General features: G+C 47.9%; 1 protein-coding gene across 1 annotated transcript; it reads left to right on the top strand.

Moving 5' to 3' along the window:
- The first annotated feature begins 8,278 nt into the window (after positions 1–8,278).
- LOC136463569 (E3 ubiquitin-protein ligase EL5-like) lies at positions 8,279–9,450 on the top strand. The gene has a single exon (XM_066462556.1). It carries the CDS (start codon positions 8,368–8,370, stop codon positions 9,256–9,258), a length of 891 nt encoding a protein of 296 aa, XP_066318653.1. The 5' UTR covers positions 8,279–8,367; the 3' UTR covers positions 9,259–9,450.
- The last annotated feature ends 1,150 nt before the right edge of the window (positions 9,451–10,600 follow it).

The raw sequence follows: 10,600 nt of genomic DNA, 5'->3' as shown, positions 1-10,600 counted from the left end.
GTTTGGGCTTCACCATTAGGTTTTCTTGAGTGTATTTGGTATACTTAAACTGTTGGTAGACTTTGTGTTGTCAAACTTTGAATGATTACATGAAGTAGAAGTATTGTTGCTTTAAAATGCAAATTTAAAAGGATTCTAGACAGATTCTGTAGTTTGATAAGTTGCATGATAGGGATGATGTTTGCTGTAAAAATGGTTAATAACAAAGTTGTAGATAATTTGATAAGCTTTCCAGAAAGTCTAGGATCACTGCATTTGGATTAGTAGAACTCTAGTTATGAGTGAAACAAGTAGCTGCTGTTTTGTGATATAGTAGATGCATTGTGGAAGTAGTTAATTAAATAATCGAGAATAGATATGCACCTACTCAATAAACATGATGCACTTGTTAACATATATGCATTCACGATATCTTATGCCATATTCATGCATCTAGGATCGGAGGAAGAAATAACGTTGCTGAAATTCGACGAAGCAGAGGAAGGGGACCAGCCGGAGAATCCTCAAGTCACAGCTCCCGAAGGCGTGGAGCAGAATCCTGAAGAGCTTCCGGAGTGCCCTGACCACCACCCTACTTCTTTTCTGAAAGGCAAGCCCCGGAGCATTCTAAGTCTTCCCGTATTTTACAAATGATTACTTAAGTATTTATGATTGCTGCATTAGGTTATAAGAGTTGAATGGAACCACTTGATGCATATAAATTCCTTGTCCAGATATTACACCTTTAACTGGTATAGGTCCAGGATCGAATATATGCTTAGCCATGCTTAGACCGGTAGAAGTCGGGTGATGTCCTGTCACCTACGAGATATAGGTGGATACCGGAGTACGGTTGGCTATATTTGCTATCGTGGAACAGAACCATGGGGTAAAAGAAAATCGAGACCGGGCGGGATGACAATAGAGAAGCAACAAGACATGGAGGTCTTAGGTGTGGATCTATCCCCGTCTGTGTCGATTAAGGACCATACTGTTGTTGGCGCTTCTGACAAGATTGAATGCATGCCTCTCACTTAGCTGGCTGGATAACTCGTTCTGACCGTGAAGCCGAGTAATTCAACTCAGGACAGGACCCGTTCTGTTGTGCGCTCCTTCCGGGGAACGATCAGACTGAGCCCAAGGGCAGGCTAGGCCTGAACATCCTGGCATCTGATGTTCCAGATTGTGCGGCGCGGTACGGACCCGCGAAATGTAGACCTGAGTTGTACCAAAGGTGATCTAAGGCTGCCTTCGCGCGGTATGCCTGGGTTTGTTTTAGGAATAAATTCCCAGCTGGTTGAAATCGATTCGAATCGCCGTCTCTCCCGGATAGTGAGAAACTTGGCTAGTCCCAACATCGTAGTAACTGTGTTATGGAACATGATGGTTCGAATGAATATGGAAGTACAATACCTGTTATGGTTACTATTGTATGCTTTTAAATGATATACCACATGTTTGGCACAGGATAGTTGCTAATTTAGAAATGGATAGTTATAATTAACTTGATAAAGGAATCGTAATTGTACAATGAGTCAATTGCCTTTATGCAAAATGTTGTCGAGTTACGTCCACTTATACAGCCTTGCATAATCCTTGGAGTCATTTTATTTCTGGTTCATGACGGGTAAGTCTAGCTGAGTACCTTCTTGTACTCAGGGTTTTATTTCTCATTGTTGCAGATGGCACTGTGTATCATGGTTATTGCAAGAGTTGCTTCTATCCCGCCGTGGATGAGGAGTAAGCCTTGGGCAGGCTTCTTTATTAATCCCTATCTTTGCTTTTGTGGACCGTGATCCTACTTGGCACTGTATCAAACTATGTTGGAAACTTCATTTTCGAACTTATTTGCTTCCGCTTTATCTATCAAACTCGGTTTGTAATAACTTTTATTCGTACTCTGATGACGAAATGTATATGTGAACTTTATGTAATATATGGCATGTATGTTGAATCATGTACGATCTTGGTTGTTGTAATCGTTTATCGAGACCCGTCGTGGTACTCGACGGACTACCGGGTTTATATGGGTTCAAGTATGACAGTGCAACCGCTTGCGGGCTGCCATTGTACTTGTACTCTTATAAATTGGTCGGTTCTGCGACAATGAGCATCTTCGAAGATTGGGCCGGCAAATCCTCGAGAATGACGAAGTCACCAAAGGCGCCTCACTGTCGACATGAATGTCGTCTACCACTGAAAGCACAATGTCGTTAAATTCTGGAAGGTTCGCTCTCACGGAGAGTCATACCTAATATCGAGGTGCTACAGAGGCTCTTATAACCATTGGGCTACAGGCCCTTTTGCCGCTGACACGCCATTATGTACCTATTTTGAAAAATATAATGCTCAGTGACTTTTAAGGTAAGCCTAGCCTAATGGGCAACCTCGAATGAAATCGAGCACATTGCAAGTTTGCTACACGACTGGGCAACGTAGAAATTTGGGTGTGAGCGAGCTAGGAAAATGCTCGAATGGACTAATGGAGTATGGCGATTTTGAGTATCCTCCACAATCCTCCAACTTATAAGCAACTAGTAAACTAGACTTATGGCCGGTTTGATACAAAAGGGAATTGCTAGCTAACTAAAACTTAGTTAAAATTAGGTCTAATGCATCAAACAGGAGAGCTAATAGTTGGACTAATTTTTTAGCCAATTCTTTGACTAGGTGTTCGCCAGCTAGCCAGCTAAACCAACTAATTAACTAATTTTTAGCCCAAACTAATAATTAGGCATGTGCATCTAAATAGATCCTTACACCCTTGCATAACTGTTCAAGCAAAAATTTATAGGGCTCATTTCACACCATTTCTAAGCCCAAACACGAAGAAGGCCATTTCGGTGCCGCTTCCGCACGGCCCGCGTGTAAGGGCCGAGATGGGCCCCAAAAAGCGCAACTTGGGTGGAGATTAAGTTGTGTCGGCCTGATGATTATTTCTTTTTCATTTATTTTCGGCAGCAAATTGCTACCTCGCTGAAATTTGGGCTGTCGAGCTAAATCAAGGTTTTGGGCCAAAGTAAGTTAACGTTTGGCTCAACTTCTAGGTGCCGTGTCACAATCCCCTCAAAAAAAAAAGTGCCGTGTCACAAATTTTTTTTTACAACAAATAGCTTTCATTTCAACAGCAAACAGCTGTTAAGAGCGTTACAGAGGTCAATGGTACTGAAAGCAGTGCATCCTGTAAAGGACACTGAGATACATGTGCTGCATTAGAGCAAGAACAAGCCAAGCTAAGAGAAGCTGGCTGAGAGTCTAGAAGAGCCTGTCTAGCTAGAATGTCCGCCGTCTGGTTCTGTGTATTCTGAGAATTCTTGTGTCCCCTTGACTTGTGTAGTTAGTGAACACCTGAGTGAAGTGTTTGATCCTCCAATCCGGTGGATTTGCTTGGTCCGAGGCATTTAGGAAATGCACAAGCTGTTGATTGTCTGATAAGAAGTTAGTTTGCTGCAGGTTAAGGCGGTGAGTGACAATTGCAGCAAGTGCCATTGCCGTGGCCTCAGCCATCAGCACTGATGTAGTTTCTGTCATCTTGGCCTTGATATAGATGGTTTGCGCCTTGTAAACCTGGGTATTGATAATAAACAATCCAATTCCCGCATTTCTGGGTGGGGGTGAGGGTAGATCAGGTGTTGTTGAGGCGTCGGTGTAGCACCCGACGCCTTGGAGTAGTCGCTTGAATTTATCAGCCGTACCGTTTTAGCGAAATAACAGTTTAGCATCAGCCGTTTTTTCCAGCCAGCCGATCAGGGCGTGAAAGTATCTGTCCTCCAGGTGACTTCGGGACCTGTACGTCCGATTCATCGATGCAGAACTATCCCCTGCAGTGAAGGTGTTCATACCTGACGGCAGTGTCCCTCGCAGTTCGCCATTGTTGTTCAGTTGCAGGCATCCTGGTGGTGCTGGCGGTAGTATGATCTGCATGAAAAGGAGCAGTACCCTGCATTTCATTGTTTATTAGCCTGTTTGTTTCGTCGTAAACGATCGTGGATTATTTACTACTGGCTGATTTAGTGGGAGAGAAAAATACTATTCCAACTTATAATCCACGATCGTATACAAGTAAGCGAACATGCTGTATACCTTACTAGTAGAAACAGCAACACCTCCAGCTCCGACATCTGGATTGGGAATTGTGTCAGTCATTCACTCTGTTCGCTTGTTGGTTTCAGCCAGGCTTATTCAACCAGCCAACAGTGTTTTCTTCTCACAACAAACCAGCACCAACCAGTCCAAACCAGCCCAGAAACTAACCAGCAAACACGCCGATTGTATATACGTGTTCACCAAGTGGCCGTGTCACAATGTTATATAATTGTCTAATAATGATAAATTAATTCATGTCAGTAATAAAAACCCCTTGAGTTTCAAAAAGAGAAAAAGAACGCTATCACTATTTGATTGCAGGGACGCGACGGTATTATGCTACAGTTCGTATTAAACCGTGGCAGTGCGAGTTTTCATGTCCATGTGAAGCTAGCTGAAATATAATTGACATATGGTAGTCAACCACAGACGAAGGCGACCGGTGAACTTTATCAGCAAGAAATCGACTGCAAAAGCCAATTTCTTCACAACAACCGGCAGACTAACCAAGAAGTGCGTCGTCCGTCCGACGATTAAACAATTGCTCAAAACTACTCATCCGTGACCGTGACCGTGATCCGTGTGCGCCAAGAAGCAGCAGCCGGAATGGACCTTTGGGAATTGGGAGTCAAGGCGAGATGAGAGCCGAAGCGAGAGCACCGCATCTGAGCACCTGCACGCAACTCTGATCCATTAGGTTAGCCGCGCTCGTGTTCGTGTAGGCGTGTAGCACTGTAGCCACGCACGTAACGTAACTCCATTTGGTTGCCGGCACACAAGCGGTCGCTTTAATTTGGCCGCTCCTCTCGCTGTCCCGTGCTGTGTGTAAACCTTCAAAGACGAGCTATGATTCCCTAACTTATTTTGAATTTAATCAAATTTATATAAAAAAATGTAACATGTTTATACTAAATAAATATTACTAGATTCTTAACTAGATATTTCTTTGTAATATATACCTATTACCTGCAAAAAAAAAATTAATACTATTCTCCATAAATTTAATTAAACTTTTGAAAATAGTATGATCAAGAATGGAGCTTTTTTTTTCCCGGACAGAGGTAGTATCTGCGAACAAACTTCAATGCCACCGTATATTTAATTAAAAAATTGGTAATGCTCATGTGAGGACATCCGGACGCGGCTTCTCACTTGCTACCGCGCCGTCCGCGCCCCTTTCGACGCCACATGATCCCAACTCTGTCTCGCTACTCCCACCTCCCATCGCCGCACGTTCCTCGCTCCCGGCCGTCGCGTGCCCACCCGCGCCTCTCTGCCCTAGCTCCCGCCCGCTGCGCACCCACCCGCGCCGCTCGCTCCCTCACCGTCGCGCGCGCCGCTGTCCCCGCCACGGTCGCTGGGCGCACGTGTCGTGGCGCCTCAGGTCTTCCCCGGCCGAGCCAAGGGCACCCCACGAGCGCGACCGGTGTTGGTGGTGCTTGCACGCCACTGCTCACCGCCGGTTCCCACCCCGACAGCCGGAATCGATCGGTCCCGGCCTTCCCCTCCCCTATGTTGTATATGTATATTTCAAGTGTTTCATATGTTTTAGAGGTATGTTGCAAGCGTTTCTTATGGATGTTACAAAAGTAAATTGGAGATGTTGCATATGTATATTTCAAGTGTTTCATATGTTTTAGAGGTATGTTGTAAGTGTATGTTCTAAATGTTTCAGCTGTTTTTAGACGTACGTTGCAATTGTGTTTACCTCGATGTTTCATCTGTTTCAGACGTATGTTGCCAATGTTTCATCCAAATGTTGTAAGTGTTTTGTCTGAATGTTGCAAAAGTAGATCCGAATATTGCAATAACTATACTGTTATGTTGTAAAAGTAGATCTGATTGTTTCAAACGTATACTACTTATGTTGCAACAATGGGAGCAATGTTGCAGAGGAGATGAGATAAGACGGGAGCTTGGAGCGCTCGGGCCTGGTGGCGACCTCGAACTCTGCCATGGCCTGTGACCTGGTGTCGGCATTGGACTCCAGCAGCGCCAGCTCCCGTCTAGACGTGTCTGCGGCGCCCGCGCGGTCTGTGTGGCTCCTCCGCCTCTCACGCCGCCAGCGAGGTGAGCAGCCTGACGATAGACCATCCTCCTCTTCCCAGTGCTCCACCATCGTGTGCTCTGTGTTGCTTTCGGTGCCGGGCCATTGGTAATCCCTGCAGCATTGGCGTTGGCGTTGGGGTGAGAGTAGGGTGTTGCGTCTGGACGCAGGCGCAGGCGCGGGATGGGGACGCGGGGCGCAGGCGCGGGATGGAAGGCGGGCGTCCGTCTGCACGAACGTCGCTCGCCCCACTCCACTCAGCGCACTTCTTCACGACTTCTAAAAAACAGCGCTGCTCGCCTTCTCCATCGTAGGGCTGCCCCCCGTGATGTTCTCCAGCGTTGCAACGCTGCATCAGGCCCCTTCCCATGCTGCTCCGTGCGCCCGCGCCGCGCCCCCATCCACCTTCGCCTGTCACGGAAGGGGAGGCCGGAGAGGCCTGCACGTACACCTGGAGAGGTCTGCACCTGCACCTGCGTGTGTGCCCCCATCCATCTTGTGTCGTCGGCAGGATGGGGAGTCTTGCGCCACCGCAGTTCCTCACCAGGTAGGTTGTGGTTGCCAACGACGTTGTTTTTAAGTGTTCTAGGTGTTTTCAGACATGTTGCAAGCCCATGTTTTCAAGTATTTCAGTTGTTTTAGATGTATGTTTTAAGTGTTTCATATTGATGTTGCAAAAGTAGATCGGGATGTTGCATGTATTGCAATGGTTGTACATGTATGTTATAAATGTCTGTTCACAATGTTTCATCTGTTTTTAGACGTTTGTTGCAAGTGGACATCTGGATGTTGCATATGTTTCACACATATGTTGCAAGTCTTTTATCTGGATGTTGCGTATGTTTGCAATGGTTTTCAAGTGTTTTAGACGCATATTTCTGTGTTTCATCTATCTTCTTTTATACGTTGTATGTGTTGCATCTGAATATTTCAAAAGTAAATCAGGGCATTGCACATGTGATGCGCATGGAAAGCGGGAGGGGCACGAGCAGTCCCCGCGCACGGTCTGGCGGCGCAGCCGACGTCCGGGGCGGCGTGGATCCGCTGCTGGGGTGCTCGCTCACAAGCCCGATGCTGCTGGGGCACTCGCTCGCTCGCTGCACGAGCACCGTCCGCCGCTAGCGCACCGGATCGGATGTCCGCTAGCAAGTCCGTTTGATTAATTGCGAGGAGAATATATACCGAACCGCATCACTTCACACACTGTTTATATAACACGGCACGTGAAAAGTTCAACTTGGTCATGGCGCCTTCCATGCATATTCTCTGTAGTTTAGTCCTGTCACATCGAATCTTTGATACTAATTAGGAGTATTAAACATAGGCTAATTATAAAACTAATTACACAGATTGATGGTAATTTGCGAGACGAATCTATAAGTCTAATTAGTCCATGATTTGGTAATGTGGTGCTATAGTAAACATTTGCTAATTATGGATTAATTAGGGTTAATAGATTCGTCTCGCTAATTAGTCTACTCCTGTGCGATTAGTTTTATAATTAGTTCATGTTTAATCCTCCTAATCAGCGTCCGAACGGTTCGATGTGACACGAGCCTGAGTTTTATTAGAAAGAGACAAGATGCAACCATCTTTTAATTTTTGCACGCGAATCTACCTTCTTCTCTCTTTTTTGACAGCGCGCATGAGCCGTGAGGGCGAGGGAATATACGTTGACTATAACTGGCAGTCTGGCACCATGTTTTTGACAGTAAAAAGATTGTGCTTCGGACTGTCCACAAGTGACATGGTCAAAAGTCGTTACTCTGGGGGTCTGAGATAAACACGGGCATCGCTGGAGCGTCAAAAAGACAACAACATGACCTCGCTCGCCCTACTCGCACTCACGTGGTGAAACTGACGGACCAATCAAAATCACTCCATAGCGCACGCACGTTTCTAAAGGAAATAATCCTACGCAAGGATCCATCCAAGTGCAAGCGCGCGTTCGTGGAATCAAAGATGCCCACCGCCGCCATTGACCGGTCTCGCCTGGCCAGGTGCGCTACCACCGGTCTCGCTTGGCCGCAGCCGCAGACACAGACGCAGGAGGGCAGGTGCAAGCGCGCGACAATTTCTCGACATCTTCTCCGATCCTCGCCCTCCTCCGTCGTCACGGCACGGCATATATATATGCGCGCGAGCTCTCGACTCCCGAGTCCTCGTTCCACCTCCGATCCACACGGCACACCAACGCTTGCCGTTGCCGGCGACGCCAACAACTGGGGCTTCGGCGCTTCGCGTTCCACCGACAGATGACGCAAGACTCCGAGCAAGCAGGGGCCGGCCCTGGCACGCCCCCGGCGCCCACGGCAGCAGGGGCGGCGGGCGCCATGACGCTCGCCAGCATCCTCACCGTGGCGGCCATCCTCCTGCTCTTCGTCTTCTTCGCGTTCGGCATCATCGCCCTCCAGTGCTGCATCAACGCCTGGGACAGGGAAACCCACCAGCAGGGCGAACAAAGCCGCCGCCGCCGGCGGCGCCGTGGTCCGCGGACGACGGCCGGTGGCAGCAGCGGTGGTGGGGTGCGGACCAGCAGGGGCGTCGACCCGGAGCTGCTGCGCTCGCTGCCTGTCACGGTGTACCGCCACGGTTCGGACAAGGGGCGGCACCAGCAGGACGCGGTGGAGTGCGCCGTGTGCCTCGCCGAGCTCCAGGACGGCGAGGCGGCCCGGTTCCTGCCCCGCTGCGGGCACGGCTTCCACGCCGAGTGCGTCGACATGTGGCTCGCCTCCCACACCACCTGCCCGCTCTGCCGGCTCACCGTCTCCAAGCCCGACGACGTATCTGTATCTCCTCATCCGGTGTCTTCCTTGGCTCTTCCACCCGTACCGCCGGAGCCCGCCAACTACGCCACCGCCAACCTGCCCGCCAGCGTGCTTCTCGGCGTGTCTGAGCATGGCGCGGTCACCGCTGGCTCTGGCACTGGCTCCACGGCCGCCATGGCTATCGAGATCCCAGAGTTGGCCGTGCCGACGCCGGCGCTCACCCCGCGCGACCCTGCCAAGTCACCGGGATCGGCGAGGCTCAGATCGATCACGAGGCTGTGGAGCTTCGGAAGGCAAGGGGCGGGGGCGACTTCTTCGTGCTCCTGTGCCGGTGCGGGTGGTAGCGAAGGAGTCGACTTGGAACAGGGTATCAGCTAGCGTTACCATCGCTTTCTCGTCTCGGAGGCACCATCGCCAGCCGGAGAACAGCACCAATTTGTGCGATCTCTGCAATAGACAATATTATAGATGTATATTCATGTACCATTTTTTTAGTTTAGAATATGTACATTATTTTTCTTTTAGATTTTACACTTTTTTTCCAATATAAATATAACTGGCCCGCAAGTAGCGGGGATAGTTTACCCTTTTTTCAATAAATTAAATTGATTTTCAGTTGAAAATACCTTTTGGACATACGGAGTAGTTTTGCAACTAGTTATCATTGACCAATCTTATTGTCATCACACCATTCTTTTTTCTTCCCCCGTTTATAGCCTGTGTCCTGTTCAACTTATATTAAGTCCAAATTAAGGAAGTCTTTAGTTTTCTATTGATGAGCTCCTTCATTTCTCGATAAAAGTGCTATCCAAGTATTTACAAAATTGTTTAGTTCCTTGATTCTTTGTAAACCTAAAATTCTGATCATCTCATATCTTTTTCTTTCGAATCCATATTTTGCTCCCTCGTGATGGGGACGTGATTCCCGATCTTCTGTCAGGTTGATGATAACTATCGTTTTGATAGAGCACGACACACCGATCCGGCTTCAGATAGAAAGACCCGAATCCTGCAATCTTACCACCACAACTCCTCTGATTATCAACCGTGTCACCAATCCGGTTGACCTCACCAAGAAGAATAATCCATGCCCGCGAAACGAAGAACACAAGTAAGAACTCGAAAATACGCAGCTCAAAGTATGGGACAACTGTAGATGTATGATTAATTAAGTTCTCAAAGTGGGGTCTCACAAATCAATGAACGGTGACTGTCAATGGACAGAATGATTTAAGCAAAACCCAAACCCTAACGTAGGCGACGACTACTGATTATATAGCCTAAGGGACGTCTAAGGACCCCTACTCGCGTCCTAAGGAGTCCCGACACGTTACAAGGCCCAAATGTCCCAAAAGACGGCGATGCAGCGCCCTAGCAGATTCTGAACGTCAACTTATTTTGACGATTCTCATTGATTCTGATGGGATTTTTATGTGGGACCACTTCTATTGATTTTCTTATCAAATTATTTTTCCATCCATACGTGGATCGTCGAAAACGGAGTCCGTATGTGACCTAGGCGTCCGTTTTACTACACGTTGCTCCTGAAGCCAGAGATGGACTCGAACTTGATTTGGATTGGGCCTTCAACTTAGCTTGGACGCCCATGCTTGGCTCCTAAGGTGGTGGCCAAGGAGGAGGATATCCTAGGTCATCTCTTAGGTGTTCTTCATCTTCTTGGCCATGCTCCAACTTGGGCGTGGGTCCCAAGTGTGAATAA

This window comes from Miscanthus floridulus, chromosome 7 (genome assembly GCF_019320115.1).
Source record: "Miscanthus floridulus cultivar M001 chromosome 7, ASM1932011v1, whole genome shotgun sequence".
Classification (NCBI taxonomy): Eukaryota; Viridiplantae; Streptophyta; class Magnoliopsida; order Poales; family Poaceae; genus Miscanthus; species Miscanthus floridulus.
The sequence above is the reverse complement of the archived record's forward strand: the minus strand, read 5'-3'. Positions and strand labels throughout refer to the sequence as shown.

What these genes read in the sequence shown, in the direction of transcription:
- LOC136463569 (XM_066462556.1), top strand. Translation starts at nt 8,368, where the DNA reads ATGACGCAAGACTCCGAGCAAGCAGGGGCCGGCCCTGGCACGCCCCCG.